Source organism: Heliangelus exortis, chromosome 2 (assembly GCF_036169615.1).
Source record: "Heliangelus exortis chromosome 2, bHelExo1.hap1, whole genome shotgun sequence".
Lineage (NCBI taxonomy): Eukaryota > Metazoa > Chordata > Aves > Apodiformes > Trochilidae > Heliangelus > Heliangelus exortis.
In genome coordinates, this window is record NC_092423.1 from 64,428,144 (window position 1) to 64,447,856 (window position 19,713).

The following is a 19,713-nucleotide window of genomic DNA, read 5'->3' on the forward strand; positions in this document are numbered from 1 at the left end:
CTTAAAATCAAATCCTCCTGTTCCTGACTTGGGTGGAAAACATTTGGCTGGCAACATGCAGCTGAAAAAAAATATGCAAAAAATATATGGGAAACTGTGCTAGTCTGATCAATAGTCTTCACTGTCAGGAATAGCATGGGGAAGGGATGTTGATGCAAGTTAGAAGTTTTTCAGGCAAATGAAAGAATCCCAGTGTTACATGAAAGTGGCCTGGGAACAGGTAATACCTGGAGTGATCCATTACAGGAGGCTTCAAGTAACTTAAGGGAGAACTTTCTTAAATTTTTGTCTGTAGATACCTTTTACAATGGTAGCCCTACGGGGAGCAACGGATCAATAAATTTTAAGGTAATTAAAAATAAAACAAAACAACTTGTGTCTTCCCCTGTTAATCCTATAGCCAGTTCAGCAGGAGTCTTTGATGGGCAGCAAGCTGATCCAGCGCTCTGGACACCATATTGCTTCCCAGTCCTGTCCTCTGGTGTTAATGCATGGAAAAGGAGCTGCAAAAACCTCTGTCTCACCCCACCTGCCAGGTGTGGATGTTCCTCCCTCACCTAAGGCACTTGCAGTGGCTGCTGCTACCAGGCACGCTGGCTTGGGCTGCTCACATTGAGACAGAACTGGCATGGCAGTCACCTCTGAGGCAAAATCTAGTGATCATTTCATGGTACAGAGCCAGAGATTGCACAGTAATATTTGAGCAGCAAGTAAAAAGAACAAAAATGAGTGATACCAACATAGCAGAGAGAAGAAGGGTTATTAGCATCAGGGACTTTCCCCGCAGACCTCAGTCAAGCAAAATTCACAGTGATATCTGCCAGAATGCTAGGATTCCTTACACCAAAAACTGTTACAGGATCTTTGCTGAGCTTTTGGGAAAAAATGCTGTTGCACGTCCTGCATACTTTAGAAAAAGACAGTTAGGTGGCTCTGGTAGAAAATCCTCCCCAGCTGTGTACAAAGCCACATCTTGTACAAGCCCATGTAATTTGCTATTTTATGCCTTTGGTTTACAGTATTTATAATTTTTTTCTTAGAGCTAAATAGCACCACCAGAGGCTAAGATGTCAGCATTTCCACTATAAACCCAGCTCTTTCTTGGGGTTGGGTAACATTTTTTTTACCACACTATACTGACATTCTGCCACGCAGATGCTGTCCAAGACATAGGGCATTTATTTTTCACCAGATTTTATTTGAAATCATTATGGTAGTTAATGGTTTAGAGAATGTAAAAAAAAAATGTAATTTCTAAGCTTTTTGTTTTTTTCAGGGGCTGCTCTTGCATTATACTTCCTGTCCATTATATTTCCTATCTCTTAGCCACTAATATAGACAAACCAAATGGCAAGAACAAAATTGAATGTCCCTATTTGGAAGGTTTAAGCATAGCTTTTCCATATAAAGAATTTCCAAAGCCACAGCTCCCACTCAGTCATCTACAAAGCCAGGTTGGATGGGGCCTTGACCAACCTCATCTAATGGAAGGTGTCCCTGCCCATGCAGGGGGTTGGAGCTGGGTGATCTTTAAGGTCCCTTCCAACCTTGGCCATTCTGTGAGTCTGTGATCTAGGGTATTGTGCTGTGGAGCACAGTAACACTTCCAGACAAGGTGAGACAACCTTCCAGACTAGGTGATAAATGCCTCCACAAACAAAGGGGTAAAGTCCCAGAACCTGAAAATAGGATTTTAAGCTTCGGTCAGTAAGTGGTGATGCTCAACGTATCAACAGGACCAGTTTGTACCCAACCCTGGTCTCAGTGCGTGGGGTGGTGTATCCATCGCCTCGTGTGGTCTGTGGTAGTGGGAGCTGAGTGGGAAGAAAGGTCCAAGCTCTCTTAGACCTGCTGGGGAATCAGCAAGCAGCTGTGTCAGAATGGTCTGGAAGGAAAAGAAGGTGTATTTGTAGCTACTAAGAGTTATTTTATGGTGTTTAACTGTCAGAAGTATATGTAGACTTGTGTTCCTAACTTTGCCACATAAAGCATGAATGTTAATAGTACTGGATTGTTTATACCCTGTGCAGCTACAGAGGGAGCATGCCAAGATCCTCACAGACTTATATTTCCTCTTTTTCTCTTATCCCACAGGTAATAACTCCAGTCAGGTCAGGACAAGGTTATGTTTATGAATTCCCTTCCAAATACCAGAAGGATACCTACGATATCCCCCCTGCTCGCCCTCTCCAAGGGGTAAGTACCAATAAAACTGCCAACAGCACTGACAGGGCACAAAAGGTGATTCATTTCTGCCAGGGGTTTATGAGCAGAGCAAGTTCTCTCATTTCAGAGAGAAAATGTTTTAATTAGATGTTGTGGCTTACTCACAGAGCACACAAGTATTTCAAAGTTGTATTTGATGTTGACTAAGATTTGGCAGCACACCAAACACAAAAGTCCCATTTGTTTTCTATGTTTTGATCAAAGATTGTATCTCAACAGAATAAACTTGCTGCCTGGGAAGATTTTTTTTCCCCCTTACTTTCTTGTTGCATAGTTGACAATAATTCACTCAGTAAGGGTAAAATTATCGCCTAAATGAGCAACTACTATGCAGGGAGTTGTTTTTTGCCACTTATCTACTGCACCATGTCACTGAACTTGAAATATATCTCTGTTATGTTTAGCATTCAATCCCCCACAGACACCTAGAGTGGATGTTTGCAGGACCTGTAACTCAACAGCCCTGCATCTCTCCATGGCTCTTTGACAGAGCAGCTCCTTTAGGGAAAACCATTGAGGTTCATGACACAGACAGACACAGGATGGCTGGAATTGTTGAGAAGCATGGGTTATGAGACATTCAGCCTCTGTCCACAGTTGCCCAGAGGTGACCTGGGAAAGTTCATTTCCTCCCAACTGCCCAAAATACCAGGCAGATCCAAGCAGCTTTCCCATATGAAACAAAGCTGAAGAGCTCTGATCAGCTTCAGGCTGTTTGAGCGGAAACATGAAGACCAAAATACGCTCATCTGAGATCACAGCTTTCCTGAGGTGACTTGTTTCTGTAACCAGTTTATTCTTTCTTCAGATATATGACATCCCCCCCACATCGGTTAAGGGACCTGCACTTGCAGTTCCCATGGGAGAAGCAAAATCCTTAGGAGTCTATGACATACCACCTGCCAAAGGGGTAAGTTATTATGTTGATTCCAGAAGCTCTTGTACATTCATGTCTGACCACAGACATGTTTAAACAAGAATTTGCGTATGATCCTGCAGGAAGATAAAATAATTAAAAGATTTCCTTACTTTTTTCAACTGTCAAAACTTGTAAAGTGAAGCACTGCATTAAAATTATTAACGTTATGGAATGTGAATTGCTAAATGGACCTACATTATCTTTGTGGCAGCATGCTGCCTTTTGGGATTTTGCTGCTATGAGCATTTGCATCAAGATGAATGTCAAAAAGTGAGATATTAAAGCTGACACTCAGTCAAACTCAGGACAGTTAGCTGACTCCATGAAAGTCAATGACAGGTCTTCCATCCCAGCATTTTATAGGCCGTAGGGAAGATGTAAAATATTTTGCTGTTCTAGCTAGAGGTTTCATGTTTTTTCTGTGATTCAGGTCTATGCTACACCTCCATCTGCGTGTCGAGATGATACAGGCCTGAGGGAAAATTTGCAGGATTTTCCGTCTCCAGTGGGCCACAGTCTAAGATCAGAAGGAGTTTATGATATTCCCCCTCCCATCACCAAAGCAACTGGGAAAGAACTTAATAGATTTTCTCCTGAGAGCCTTTTATTGCCAGATGGAGTGCCACAGAAACACAGCGTTTATGACTTCCCCATGAGTCATCAAAACCATTTTCTTGGGCAGCAAATTGCACCTCAAAAGGATGTGTATGATACCCCAAGAGGAACTGTGTTCCCGGGACAACAGACAGGGCTCAGTGAAAGTCTCCTCTCAGAAGGAAGAGAAGGTGTGTATGATGTGCCACCACCAGTCCTCCAAGATACTAAAGGCTTACAGGATGTAACCGATGGGATGAACAGGTTGTCTTTCTCCAGCACAGGAAGCACACGGAGTAACATGTCCACATCATCAACGACATCAAAAGACTCTTCTTTCTCAGCATCAACTGCACAGGACAAAAGACTAATTCTTGATCCAGACACTGCTATAGAGAGGCTTTATCACCTCCAGCAGACGGTGGAAACAGCTGTCAATAACCTCATGGCCTTCGTTACAGCAGACTGGCGCTCTTACGGATATATGGAGAAACACATAAATGAAATCCACACTTCTGTGGATAAAGTACAGCAGTCGCTGTTGGAGTACCTCCAGTTTGCAAAGGGGGCAGCAGCCAATGCTTCCTGCCTGTCTGAGTTCAGCCTCCTTAACAAAATGAGGAGGGAAGTGCAAAGGCTGGAGGACTCTCACCAGATCCTCACCCAAACCAGTCAGGACTTGAACAGCTACAGCTGGTCTTTGAATGTTCTAGCTGTCAACAGACCACAGAACAAGTGTGATGACCTGGATCGGTTTGTCATGGTGGCAAGGACAGTCCCAGATGATGCCAAGCAACTGACCACTACCATCAGTGTAAATGCAGAGGTGCTCTTCAAACAGGCATTGAGCAGTTCACGTTTCAAAAACATACCAGAGAATATCATGAACTCTCCTGACTGTGTCTATGACAATCCACAGAAGCAGCGTCACGGAGAAAAAGCACAGAACCACTGCAGTTCTCTTCCTCCTCTCCTGAATAAAAGTCAGCACCCTCACAATACCACCAGTGAGACCTCAGAAAAGAGCTGGATGGATGACTATGATTATGTTCATCTACAGGTAAGTAAGGCCAGCACATTGTGGGTTTTGCAGAAGCTGTTTGCAGAAAAGTTACAATCAGATTGTCACACTAATAAATATTCACGAGTAAATTCACCAGGCTGATTACTTCCTCTAATAGGAGGACTGTTGCATACATAATAGCAATAGCCTTTTGATCTGCCACATTATCCTTTCCTTCTCTGTACTTACTGGTGCACTACTGGTGAAAAACGAATACAAAGCATCCAGTTATTTGACCTACAAGTTGTCATGTAGCTCAGGAGCGGGTTTGATTCAACTTGGTGTCTTATGTTCTGTAAAACAGGGGAAAGAAGAGTTTGAAAGGCAACAGAAAGAACTGCTGGAAAAAGAAAATATCATCAAGCAGAGCAAAATGGAGCTGGAGCACCACCAGGTACGTTTGCTGAAGTGCAGTAATTGCACTGAAACGTGGTGTTCCTTGTGTGTGAGGAGCACTGGTGAAACAAAGCAGGAGGGGCCTTTCCCTTAGCCATGTGCAGCTGCAAGCATCAGGGCTGTGAGGTGTGCAGGAGTGCCAGCACACACAGTTAGAAAGTCCCAAGTGCTAGGTGGTGAAGATGACAGGTAGGTTCTTGGCTAAACAGCAGCTCCAGGTAAGTTTCTTTGGTTAGTTTCTTTCCAAATGGGGTTTGTGCCAGGCAGCCTTCACCACTAAGGCATTATCAACACAAAGGACAAGGATGTGCACTGTCATGTTCTGAATGAGAGATGGTGAGCAGTAAGATTGTACAAGACTGTAGCACCTTCCTGAGCCTGCACAGCTGTGTCAGGCATTACTTGTGCTAGACAAGTTTTAAGTTGCAGAGTTGCTATTCTTAAGAGCAACATCTCTGCCTTGTTCTTTTCCTTCTTACTACTTCCTAATTGACTGGAAGCACAGCCACAGCTCTTAGTTTTTAAAAAGGCATCTCATGTCAGGAGTAATCCTTTCTGTTGAAAGCAATTTCCAGCCATCTCATTTTAAGAGGCTAATCACTTTTTTTTATTCCATGTACTGTTGTGGTGTGCCCAGTCCATATGTCTGATGAAAAGCAGATGCTGTCTCCAAAATTCTACCACAGAAAAGGACTCCTGGAGTCTCTTGTAGTGGGTCAGTTACACAGCCAGCTTGAGAACTTGGCTTTTCTGACCTGCAGCCCAGTGCCTTAACCACTGGACCACAATGAGTGCACATGCCACCTGCACATATGTTCAGTGAACATCAATACCATTAGCTTAAACACTGTGATTAACATCACTTCCAACACTAAAAAAGCAGGTTGTGTAAGATCCAGGGCTGTCACTTTGCCCTCGTATTAAGTCTTTGATATGTTATTGCCATATCATTTGGTAGAAAATTGTTCAAGCAATGTTGTTCAAGCAGTGTGGGGGTGAGAGTTAAATCTTTGTCATCTCAAAATCCCACAAGGGATGACAGCTTTTTAAAGCCTGTGTAGGAGTCATTGCCATTTCAATCCATCTCTCTCACTCCTGATTTCGGAATATTCCAAATGAGCAACGGCCTATAAATTGAGAGGTTGTTGTTTGTGGTTTTTTAATGCAAATGAAGTATTTTAGATATTTTCTCTCTTCCGAACTCTGTGTATTTGGATTTATGGTAACCAAAGCACTTGATTACCCCACTCTCCAATATCAAAGATGTTAGAAAACATATGTGCTACTTTTTTTTTAGCATAAGGTCAGTCTAGGATACCCAGTGATGCCCTGAGGCATGAGGTGAGGTTGCACTACCTAACAACATGTTACAAGAATATTCTTTGAAGAGAGCCTTCTTACTTGCCTTCCAGATCAATCAGTTTCAACGTCTGGAGCAAGAGATCAAAAAGCCAGTGGAGAACGACATCTCAAAATGGAAGCCACCTCAGGCTCTCCAGACTGCCAACAGCACTGCCACCTCCCATGACAGCCAGCTGCTTTTATTCTATTCTGACCAATGTGAGACTCACTTCAACATCCTCCTAAATGCCATCGATGCCTTTTTCAGTTGCGTCAACGCTTCTCAGCCCCCCCGGATCTTCGTGGCCCATAGCAAATTCGTCATTCTGAGTGCCCACAAACTCGTGTTCATTGGGGACATGCTCACAAGGCAGGTGACGACTCAGGACATTTGCAACAAAGTAATGAACTCCAGCAACCAGCTGTGTGAGCTGCTGAAGAGTATTGTTCGGGCTACCAAGACGGCCGCCTTGCAGTACCCCAACACAGCAGCCCTGCAGAAGATGGTGGACCTCGTAACAGAGCTGTCCCGTCAGGCACAGTTGTTCAAACTCTCACTGGTCCGAATGGCATCCCTATGAAAGCCAGAGGAATCCAGTCCTCGAGAAGCAAAACAGAAAAGCAGACAAACTGGAGCTATTTTTTATGTAAATGTTACCATTTATATTTTTTTTTAGATATTTTTTATGAGATATTTTAAATACGTTCTTACCTGTTAGAGAATCTAATTAAATCAGGGATCTGGGAATATATCTGGTTCTGTATTATGTTTCTAAATACACATTTAGATTCTATACACTGCGTATATGTATATGTTGCTACATTCCCTAAAACATCCATTAAGCACCTTAAAAATTATGCATTGGGTAAGCAGTGTGTATCTTTTGTATATACTGCCTGTTTCCTCGGGATATTTGTTAACTGGATGCTGCACTCCTTTTGTTCCATTCCATCTTGATTTTGGCACATGGACGTGGTTGTGAAACCGACTCGTAGCAATCCATGAAGCAAGTGTAATGGTTCTCATAGAACTCTATTCCCTTCTTAGGAATTACTTTCTATAGGTTAATTCCATTAAATTTAACTCTCCTCCTGATGCTACTTTGTTATGTACAGCACTGGGTTATTCTGAGTAGCGTATATGCACAACTGCAGCAGGCAGGGCATCAAGCAAGGTGTACAGCATTTGGGAGGAAAGCATATTAGGCTATGTAAGGAACAGAACCTTCTAAGCAGGAAGGTTTTTAATCTCTTACAGCATTCAGATTTCAGTATTTCTAATAGCTGCACAACATGGGACTTCCAAAGGTGGATGGATTCCCAGCAGTGTAAATTCATACATATTTACCTTTTATGCCCTTGCATTGCTAATTAAAATTGACAATCGGGCTCAAAAGCCGTATTGTACATGGGCTCAGAGTTATCCTGAGAGCACCCCAGGATCCATTGGGTTCATCTGTCAGGCTGCAGACGATCGGTGTCTCAAAATACCAGTCCCTTCCAGAGAGGTTTACATACAAATTGTAATTTGTATGGAAAGAAAACAGCTTAATTTGAAATACCAGGTAATTAAACATCTCTATATCATATACACAATTTAATGACTAAATAGCACTTATTTTTCTAGGACATAGGGAATTAATTGCATCTGTTACAATTCTGACTTAACATTCATCTCTGGGTCTTCTTTTCCGAATTCTGTTCCATAGATGCTGGTCCTTCTGCACTATACTGTTGCCAAAAAAATGACCTCCTGTTTTAATGGAGCCATTCCCTCAGCAAGTACAAGCTATCCCACCCAGTGATTTTCAGTTAAGACCCTCTGAAATTTAGAAATTTGGATGCCAGATGCTCCAAAACACACATAAGCTCATTTGTGACCACTGCCTTCTGTGAGCCCTCTAAAAGCAAGTCACGGAACGCCTTTGCCTACGGTCCTCAGTCTAAGAAAACAGCTTCAAAGTGAGCAATAGCTCAGGTAAATTCCAGACAGTTCTGTCATTTTCAAAGCCAGAACACTGGTGTCCTTAAATAATTCAAGGTTGCCCCACATTGATGTTTTCTGAGCATTTGCACCAGCGAGGAGTTCACTGGTAAATACAGAGCTGTGCGATCAGTAGCATCTACAAAGCAGGCACTTCTGCTTCCCCTCCCCCTTTCCTAGTTTGTATCTAAATATGTGCCTTATTGAAATGGCCTCTTTTGCCTTAGATAACAAATGCATGAAATCTTGCAGCCTTAATGCAGTGTTTCAGAATGAAGACGACTGCTCTTAGCTACCAGAATGTCACTTGCAGAATCTGCAGAATGTTCCTGGAAGGGCAGCAGGAGCCACCACAACCTCAGGTGGCCCAGGCTCAGCTCAAGGGCTTGGCTCTGGCCTAACATCCAGAGTTACACTATTGTAAGTGACAGACAGCTACCAGAGAGCAATCCACACGAACCTGCTTAGTACTGGTGTTTGGGATTCATTTGAATTTCCCTGTCCATTTTTTTTTTCACTGTTATATTCTTAGAAAGTGGAAAAGTGTTTTGAAGCTTAGTGATTATGTTGATAGTTCGTGCTTTCCAAAGGAGAACCTTTACTGCAAGCCCGTATTACAATTTGTTATCTTGTAGAGAATCATTTTAAAGTTATTAAATGTCTAGCTTTTTTATATATATTAAAAAGGCTTCATTGTCTTTGTTTTCAGAATCCCCTAAGCATATTAAAAGGAAGTATTGCTGCTTGCTAATACTGTCAAAGCCATTCTAAAATGAGGACTTCACTTTCCATCTTTTCACTGATCAGTGCTTGTAGGGTGAATTGAGACCTTCAGGCTCAATATAGAGGAGGGGACAGACTGTTCCTCTGCCTGTCCAGAAGCAGCAGGTGAACCATTTATGCAGCTCAGCTACACAAGGGGTCAAATCCAAAATACAGCCATCAGAGCCTACAGCGTACCAGGCCGCACTCCTGACCCATTCCTGGTGTCTGTTCTGCTGTGCAAGCTGCATCCCCACCCACAGCCACTGGTCCTTGAGCTAAACAGGGCGGTTCCTCTTGACAAAATCCTACAATAAGGTGGGGTTGCAGGACACAGATGTGACTACCCACCCTTTCTGGCCTGCTCCCCCTTTCCAGCATTAACTGGTGAAGATCCGTGCAGGAACTGGAAGAGCAACCTAGCTCAGTGTGGCCATCCTTCCCCCCAACACAATTGTAAAAGCATCCCTCTTCTATTGCATGTCAAGTTGAGCACTGTCTGGGTGTGGGTACAATCTGAGGGAGAAGGGCTATGAAGATGGTCAGAGGGCTGGAGCACCTCTCCTGTGAGGACAGGCTGAGAGAGTTGGGGTTGCTCAGCCTAGAGGAGAGAAGAGAAAGACCTGGGGAGACCCTAATAGCAGCCTTACAGCACCTGAAGGGGCCTACAGGAAAGCTGGGAGGGACCTTTTACAAGGGCATGGAGCCATAGGATGGGGGGGAGAGGAGGGGCACAGTTTAAAAGTGAAAGAGGGTAAATTTAGGTTAGAAATTAGGAAGGAATTTTTAGTGAGAGGGTAGCAAGACACTGGCACAGGTTGCCCAGGGAAATTGTGGCTGCCCCCTCCCTGGAAGTGTTCAAGGTTGGGGTTGGATGGGGCTTGGAGCAAACCTGGTCTAGAGGGAGGTGTCCCTGCCCATGGCAGGGTGGGCTGGAATTAATGATCTTTCAGGTCCCTTCCAACCCAAACCATTCTATTATTCTGTGAAACAGCCATGTGGCTTTAAGGACCACAAAGTTTTTCCCAAAAGTTACTTTCCCATTTTGTTGTTGCAAAGGCACTGCCCTACCTCCTCTCCAACACTCTGGATGTGCAAAGAAAAGGGAAAAAAACAGGGACTGGCCGTGATTACATCAATTCTCCCCTGTAAACAAAAAATATTCCTGTTGCAGAGCATGAGTGCAATGAAAGCCTGGGAGCAAAGTACCTGGTCTGATTCCTTGTGTCCTCCACTTTTTTTCTCTGCTAAATTTAAAACGGTGAGCTAGCAGCAAAGAAGGGACTACACAATCAAAATGGTTCAGAATAGAAATCAGAGCCTCTTTGCTCTCCTCCCTGAGCCCCAGTATTCCCATGCAGTTGCCAAGAAACTGATGATGTTTGGCAACCAAGATGATGGCCAATGTGAAATGACTGCCTGATGTGGGGAGGAAAAAAAGTAGTCTGCCTCACACTACTGGCGAAAGTGGAAAAGATTTGGCTTCTCACTCTAAGCATTAAGTAAATACTGATTCATATAAATTAGGAAAATGCTTCCTTTCTTATCACAGAATCATCCAGGTTGGAAAGGACCTCTGAGATCATCAAGTCCAACCCTTAATCCACTACCACTGTGGTTCCTGGACCATGGCACTGAGTGCCACATCAGTCTCTTCTTAAAAACCTCCAGGGATGGAGAATCCACCACCTCCCTGGGCAGCCCATTCCAATGCCTGATCACCCTCTCTGTGAAGAATTTCTTCCTAATATCCAACCTAAACCTCCCCTGGCAGAGCTTAAGTCCATGCCTTCTCATGCTACTGGTAGTTGCCTGGGAGAAGAGACCGACGCCCCCCCTGGCTCCAATCTCCTTTCAGGGAGTTGTAGAGAGTGATGAGGTCTCCCTTCTCTTCTCCAGACTGAACACCCCCAGCTCCCTCAGCCCTTCCTCACAGGACTTGTGCTGGATCCCTTCACAGCCTCCTTGCTCTTCTCTGGACCTGCTCCAGCACCTCAATCTCCTTCCTGGACTGAGAGGCCCAGAACTGGACACAGGACTCAAGGTGTGGCCTCCAGGATGATGAGCAAGGAGAAAGACAAAAGCCACTTTTGAAACAGACAGGTTTTAGGACAGTTACCAATTGGCATTTATGTGTAACACAGGACATACTCCATTGTGCCCCATACTGCACAGTCCCCTCTGCTCTGCCCGTGCCCTTCCTTGAGAGCCAGGGCTGTGCAGCCTCTGGTTTCATTAGCTCTGCATTGCTGCAGTCCTGGCAACCCCTGTCTGCTGTTCCAGCAAAGGCAACATGGCTGAAAGAAACCAAGTTCCTACATTGCTGCCTGGTGCTAGATAACACCCTGATTCTTCCCATCCCCTGGAACTTGTAGACCTTGAAGCTTTTGGCACTCTCCAACACATACATCTGGGCTCCGTTTCAGAAATGACCCTCCCACATCTGTTGTCAGCAATCTTCAAAGTATCACTGCACCTTCCCCTCTGCCCACGAGTCAAGCATCTATAGCTGCTCTGCTCCAAATCCAGTTTTTCCCTGTTGAACTCCACTTCCAGGCTGCCTGCTTCATCTTACCATGCCTCAGTCTCAACCAAAAGGCTTTAGAAACTCAGGATTTACTCCAGAGGTAGTTCTTAACTCTCCCGTGCCCCTTTCACCTCTCACAGCATTCATGGCACCAGTCCACATTTAAACAGAAGTATTTCTAGGGCAAACTCAGGGTCTTGCCAGCCTCAAAGGACAACACATAGCATTCTTCCCAGTGCTGAAAGGTGTAGTTTCATCTTAACCTGTTATGCTGGTTAAGATGTTTCAAAAGCAACACATACACATCGCACTTAAACCAACTTCTGCTGAAAGTTTTTTCCATCTTTGAGACGAACTGTCCAGATAATGTATGTTTTTTTCTAAATAAATAATTGCTTTTTGCTATTTGCATCCAAATTCCACCTAAGACAGCATCTTTCTCTCTCTGAGAAGCTCTGTGTAGATTTTCATCATCTGAGTTAATCTGCAGTTATAATTAGTGCTGCAGAGTCCTCTGAGAAGTTTTTCCAACTCAAAAATTTGAATCCACGCTTGGGAGTAGCTGGATAAAGTGAACAGCAGCAGGAGAAACATCTAATCCTGCCTTATCACAAACCTGCTGACTTCAGAGCAAGAGTGACATGAACATTAACCTCCTGGAAGCTAGCATGGGTGCTAGCACAGACTCTAGGTAACTCATACCACCTCAGTTTCCCTCCAATGGACTGCTCAGAGGACATTTTACTTTGATTAAATTAGAGCTAAATTTGGAGTGCAGTTCATATCACTAGCAAGGCCTTACTATGCTGGGCATGCTGCTGGCTGTTGGAATGACTGGGGAAATGCAAGTACATCATTCTTCATTCAAAACCCAAGTATTTAATCTTCATTGCTTGTGTGTTATGCAGGGCAAGAAATAGTCAGCAACCTGGCCTCAGGGCAGATACCTTCCACAGGCATTTCTTTGTGCTTCTGGGGAGCTGCTGGGTTCAGAGCAGGGTGCCCTTCATCTCAGCACCTTGCAGGTCAGCAGCTAGGACCACTTATGGATGGCCTCCCAGAGCAAAAGGCCAACAAGGACACTTTCAGGTCAAAACATCAGGGCATGACTGGGCACACACACTGGGTGTTGCAGAACCCTCCTCTTCAGCCTTGCATGGCAGCAGAAAATCATAAACTGGCACTTCCATCACAAGAAGCAAGGAGACAAATGCTCTCTGTGCCTCCTGTGTCTCTACAGCAACATGGTCTTGGCTCACAGTTGCCATGGATCTCTGAGCAGAAGCTGAGATGCTCTGAGAGAGAGGCAATACTGAGCAGAACATGACTTTACCACGTCTCCTGGGGATTCATTAGCAATAGGAACCTCCTCACAGGAATTTGTGCTTCAAATCTGCATTTTCAGCAGACTGTATTGGGCCAGGCTCAACCAGAAGAGATCTGCAGCTTGCTTTCTTCTTTCAACACCTCCCTGGGTTTAACTTCTGTCTCTGCACCCCCTCATGCAAAGCCCATCAAGTCCACATTCCTTAAAGGAGTCTCCTGTTGCTATTGACCTCCCCACCCACATGAGCCTTGCAAATCCCCCTCTCAAGGGCCAAGCGTGAAACCCTTGCCCCAGGAGCACTCCTGCAGCTGCAACCAACTCAGCTCTCAAGAGGGTTTCTTTTTCTCTGCTGAGCACCAAGAGGCACAATCTCTTTCTCCCTACAGGCAGCAACTGGATACATCAGGATGATGACAGGAACGGGGAAGAGCAAAAGCAAAAGGTCTACAGGAGACAGGCAAAGCTCATCCCACCTGACACGTGCTGCCTTGGCTTTGTGGCACCACCACCATAGGCAGAGGGCTCCCAGAAGGTGCATGCCACAAGCCCAAACAAAAACCTCCCTGTGATTCCCTGTTTTCCTGCATGCCTGCACCCACAGGCTATCAGCTCCTGGCAGCCAAGGGAGGGATGTAAAAATCTTGCTGCTGGGCGTGGGGGGAGTTGTCTTCTAAGATAAGGCGGATTTTTTTTTTTCCCATCCTTTCCTGTCATTCGCCTTAATTACAGGAAAAACAATCAGAGGTCTTTGCTTAACACAAAGATGCAGGAAACCAAATCCAAGAGGCCCTTTGTAGGTTTCTACTTAGATAGTTTTATCTGGCTTAACACTGCAGCCAGGGCTACCCAGACCATGGACAACCAGGAAGGCACAATACCCATGTCACAGAAGCATCTGCTATTTATATGAAGGCAGGCTTAACCATGGCTAAATGAATGTTTACAGTGAAGGACAAGCAGAAAAATCTCAAAGAGCAGAGAAGGGGTGGGGGGAAAAGCAAAAAAAGACAGTCTGGTCTGTTTTCATGTTGTCTTGCAGGAATGAATCAAAGTGTTTGTTAGAACTTTTTTTGGAGCCAGAAAGCTCTGGGGCATTTACCCTCACAGTGATCCAAGTCTGCCTTTATTCCCAGTTAAGCTCAAAAAAAAAAAAAGCCACAAGGGTGAGTGGCTGTGAACATGAAAAAGAAAATATGGACTTCTACTGTTTTTTCACCCTGTGCTTTGTTTTTATGAAGGATGGGAGCAGCTCACCAAAAAGCCTTTTATCTCATGAGTTGATTTGAGACAAAACCAGGCACCTGTAATTAACTTACATTCCAGAAAGGGTAAGTTGACTTACTTGGCTTTTCTTCATGCTACATTTCAAAGATAAATTAATTTTCGATAAATGAGAATGAGCACGTGTGTTCTGCAGTGCTTAATCTGCAGTTATTGTCTCACAGGCCTCACTGCTTTCAGTTGTTGATTTGGAAATTTACTTAGGAACAAGCACAGCCCTGCTGGCAACTTATATCACTTTCATGGGAATTGCTGAAATGACCAAAAGCGTGTTCCTAGAGCAAGGCTGCAGTGTGTGGGACACATCAGTCCCCTGAATACATACATGGGAAGATGTGGGATCCACCATTTCCATCCTGCAGCAGCAGCTGATGGATCTGCCTCTGCACAGTGAGAAGTTAAGGTGGAAATCCACACATCCCACAAATGCACACAGAACCACCAGCTCCATCCAAGGAGTAAAGCTGCTGAAGGCACTGAGATACACAAATGAGAAAGCCTCTTTCTCACTCCCTTCTTTCTTTTCTAGGTGGAGGATGATGCTCAGAAATGCCCCAATTTGGATTGGATTAGCCCATCTCTGTAAGACACCCCAGATGCAATTCATCTTTCCTACCTGGAGACATTTGCATGTGAGATAATCAGAGACCTCTTAATCATATGAGACCTCTTAATCATATGTCTTGTTCCTTACTCAGTTTAAAATCTGTTTTAGGGTGAGATAAACCAGGCTCCAATGAGTAGTTCTCCTTAGGTGTTCAAGGGCATCTGGGACAAGTAGCTCAGCTGCAAATGACCATTTCATAGGATCCTAAATTTTGAGGATGATAAAACCTACCCACAGGCCCTGCACCTGCTTACTGAAACTTCGTGTGGCCACACACACAGTCCAAGTCACATCCTAAACACTAAAACACCTTAAAAACTCATGAGCTCCACCTGGCCCATCAGGCCTACAGCTGTAATCAATACCATCAAAGTTTTGGTCCTGAGGGCTCAGCAAGTAAGAGAAGTTCTAAAGCCTGTGCCTGCAAGCATCACAACCCACATCCGACCTGAATCCCCCCAGCCCTGCCTCTTCCTCCCCACCCCCTCAGCTCAGGCAGCCTCTAGGCTTTGGGATCAGACCTGACTCTAAAGTCCTATAACCAAAATGTGCCCTGTACCAGACAAAGGAAAAGCAGGACATTCGAAGAGCTCACACCTCTGTGGTGTGGGGTCTACTCTCCCAAGCATTCTTCTTGCCAGCTCTGGGCTTGTAGCAGCACAGAGTTCAGACAGTGTCCTGGTTTGGGCCAGGATAAAGGTGATTTTCTGTCTTGTACTTTTGCTTTTAGCTAAGTCTCTTGTAAGTAGTTGCACTTGCTGAAATTAACAGCAAGTTTCTCAGACAGTGTCTGCTTCTAGGACTGATGACACTTGATGTTTATAGTTACTGCTAGAGACTGGTGTGCAGAGCCAAGGACACTGCTCAGCTCTGAGGAAAACTTTTACCGCCCAGAAGGAAGAAAGATGTTCCACCTGCAGCCCTCCTTTGGGGAGGAATGGACAAGATAGATGCCAGAACTGACCAAACAGAGTATTCCATCCCATATACATCATACTCAGTATAAATTTGAGGCATCACGAGGGTCAAGCCATTGATTTCCAGCTTCCGGCTGCCTGCCCTTCCTGCCTTTCCTGCTTCCCTTCCTTCACCCAGCATCCTGGAAGGATCCTGTCCGTCCCTCTGCCTGTGCTCCTGATCCGTGCCAGCCCTTATCTGTGTGTCCCTGCCTCCAGTTCCCAACTGCTGCCGACTCCAGGAGTCCAGCCTGGACTTTCCCAGGGCTGCCCTGAAGCCTCGGTGGTGACGTGAGAGCTATTGGGGGGAGGGGGGGGAGGAATGTGGTATCCATTTTCCTGTATATTTGTATATATTTAGTAATTTTTCCTATTTATCATTACTGTTTTATTAAAGTTGTGTGGTTTAGTTTCCAACCCATAAGTCTCTCTCCCTTATTCTCTCTCCTTTCTTTATCAGGGAGGAGAGAGAGATCAATAAAGAGCATCTGTTACTCTGTTTAATTGCCAGGCCAATGTTAAACCGTGACAGGCAGTTATGGAGGGCTTGCTCAGGAGCTCCCAGCCTGAAGTCATCCCTGGGTTGGTTTGCTCTTCCTCACACTGGGGCAGACAAACAGGGATCAGGACAGGAAAATCAAGGGGATGTTGTTCTCAAGGTCACACAAATGGTTGTTTAGGTTATATGTTTAGCTTCCCCTTCATGAAGCAATCCTGCATACCCCCCTTCCTTTCTGGAAAAGTGCAATTCACAGTTTCAGACACTCATTTCCAGAGGCACCATGTACCAGATGTGGTGCTAAGCAGTGCACATCTGGAGCTGGTGTCCTTCGGCATCGGAAGGGCTGAATCACCAAGGATGGCCAAGGGAGCTTCACGAAACCGAGCAGCATTTAATTTTGAATCTTGGGTTTCAAAATTATTGGCTCACAAAGTTAGTTTTCTTTCTTCTACCAGTTAGAAACATTTTGTGAAAGTCCTTTTTTCATTTACTGTGACTGCTTCTCCACTACCAGCACATATGCCTCATCCCATAATTGTCTGGGTTGTTTGTTTTCCCTCATATGGGGATGAGGATGACACAGCTACAAACAATATGTACCTTACATGGAGAAGTACTCACATCCAGCTGAATGAGTTTTCACTTCTACAGTGTTTGCACATTTTTTGTTTTTCTCTCCACAATATTTGGGAACAAAATTTCAAAGAGCTGATTCTCAGTGCTTTACGTAACGACACAAGCAAAGCCTTTTTACCAGCAGAGAGCTGCCTGTGCAATAAGCTGCAGGGGCAGCTGGCAGCAGAGGGATCAGCAGCCAGGTATTTGGGCACTGTGTTCATTAGCACTTAACCAGAAACAGAAGCATCAAGATAATCACAAGCTGCTTCTGGTCCACCAGAAGCAACACCACCACTCTTGGAGGAAACAAAAGCAGCCACTTGAGATACCAAGAGCATTGCCTGGTAATCCAGAAATCTCACAGTTCATGTATTTCATCTGAAGCCATTACATCTCATCAGCCCCTTAGCAAAGGGGCTCTGCTACAGGTAACTTTTTTTCTGATGAATCCCACCATAAGGCAGTAGCAGAGGAGCCTGTGGCATCTCTTCCACAGCAAACCAAAATCTTTGGATCAACCCAGCCAGCCCACTTCACCAGAAAATGCCAACCTCTGCTTCTAGCCAAGGCAACAGAGAATAAAATCTCTGTACCCTGTGAACCTTGCTCAGTTCCCCAACCTTTAAAATAACATCAAGTAGAAAAGTGAAATACAGTGTTTTCTACCTGCATGCATTCATGGCTTCCCAGGAGGAGTCTGCACCACAGGCAGGAGAGCTCTTCAGCAGGCTCCCCTTTCCCTTTCTCAGCAACACTTTTGGTTTTTTCCACAAACAGGAAGATGAAGGCATAAGCCTTATGCATAGAAATTCCACAGCTGTGGCTGTGGCACCAGCTGAGATGCATCTATTTTTAAAGCTCACTCCATGCACACAGCAGTAAGTCATCCAGGCCTGATTTATCTCAAGCCCTTGCACTTTACCTAAAGAACATAATAAAAAAAAAATTTTTTTTTTTTTTTTAATAAAGAAGGCTTTCTAAACCCCACCTTTTGCACTAGTAGGAGCTAACTAGGTTTTCACAGCTTCCTTACCTGAGGGCAGGACAGTCACACACCTGCAGACTGCAGCACAAAGGCCAAAAGCAGAGCCCAGCTCTGATTGCTGCTGCTCTTGCTCAGTGTCCAGAGCATCCCAGGCCATGGGCAGAGAAGGGCAGGAAAGGCTGTGGTCTCTTCCTTACTGATGCACTGAATGCTGATGTCTTCCTCCCCAAATGTATCTATAAATAAACATGACAGCTATCTCTATAAAAAAAAGTGTGTGTTTTCTCTTTCATTCTGAACTTTGGAGATGTTTTTAGTTGAGGGGCTGTGTGTGCAATATTCCATTGGTTTTTTTTCTGAGCATCTCTAGCCTGCCAACATCTAAGAAGGCAAGAACTGCTCTGCTGAATCAGGCTGTGGTGTACATAGCCCCATATTCTGTTTCTAACAGGGACAGGTGGGTAAACTCACAAACCTCACTGCCTATACCTCTCTTTACCTTCTGAACTTGGGATTTGGCCATGGAAGTCTCCATTGATCTGTATCTGCAGGTTCAAAACATACCTTCATGACACCCTGTGGCAGCAGGCTGCAGGCTTTCATTGCCTACTGTAGGAAGAGCATTTTTTTTATCCCAAGGTGGGACATCTCAAGAGACCTGTTGCTGCAGCCACCACTGAAGTACTTCCCATTCCTACAAAAAATGCTAGTCCTGTCGTGTACACATACCTTGAAAGAGTGTCCTTGGTCTGTTGTGTCTGAACAGAACCCCACCAGGCCTACACTCTCCTCCTCTTAACACACCTTCCTCCTTTCTTCAGGACAGGTTTCTCACAATAACTTGTAAAGCATCCTTCAGTCCTAGCTGAAGTGTTGGTGTTAAGCAACATCTCACCTAACTTGAACTGAGAGGATGTTGGAGAGGGGGGGAAAATCCAGTGTGATTGTTGTATTTCCTGATGTGGTGGATGGATCCTGGCTACTCAACCTCGAGGTGGAGTCCAGATGAAGAAAAACCAGGCTTGTTTGTTTTAGGACTAAAACAACACACATAAAAAAGGTTGCCTTCAGCTGTTCCTCCTGCTGGCTACTGAGAAGCAGCTCCTTCCTCCTGTCCAAGCCACAATGGGGCAGGCAGGTGGCCACAGCTGCAGTGGTTCAGCACATGGGCAAGCAAATCCTTTCCAGCAGTGGTCCCATGAGCCCAGCAGAGTTCCTGCTCCCCATGGAGGAGCCAGAGTCACCCTCAGGCCTGCTAAGTGATTACAGACAGCCCAGTTTTTAATGCCAATCTATCTATTCTCAGTTTTGAGTTAGACGGTCTTGCCAGGTGCTAGGGATCATGGAACACATGAGGAACAGTCCTCCAGACCCAAACAGCAGATCAAGGACTCCTCTGGCACACACCTGCATGAGCTGGAGTGAGCCTCTTTCCCTGGCAAGCCACACAGACTGAAAAAGGAATTAATGTGTCGGGGTTTTTTTTTAACGCCAGCAGCTCTCAGAGGGTAAATGTTAGATTTGCTAATGGGAACTCACTGTTACTCTTAAGTAATAAATGAGAGGCTCGATAAAGGGAAACCAGGTTTCTCCAAAGCCTTGTGCCACTAAATCCTCCCTCCTTC

The 19,713-nt window shown here is 44.9% G+C and overlaps 1 protein-coding gene across 2 annotated transcripts in view; it reads left to right on the forward strand.

Moving 5' to 3' along the window:
* Positions 1-9,209, forward strand: part of NEDD9 (neural precursor cell expressed, developmentally down-regulated 9) — a 77,934-nt gene extending 68,725 nt beyond the window's left edge. For both annotated transcript variants that reach the window (XM_071736449.1, XM_071736448.1), the window contains exons 3-7: positions 2,095-2,196; positions 3,035-3,136; positions 3,576-4,799; positions 5,107-5,196; positions 6,611-9,209. In XM_071736449.1, the coding sequence (XP_071592550.1) occupies positions 2,095-2,196; positions 3,035-3,136; positions 3,576-4,799; positions 5,107-5,196; positions 6,611-7,120 (2,028 nt within the window). In that variant the 3' untranslated portion in view covers positions 7,121-9,209. The remainder of the gene's footprint in view (positions 1-2,094; positions 2,197-3,034; positions 3,137-3,575; positions 4,800-5,106; positions 5,197-6,610) is intronic.
* The last annotated feature ends 10,504 nt before the right edge of the window (positions 9,210-19,713 follow it).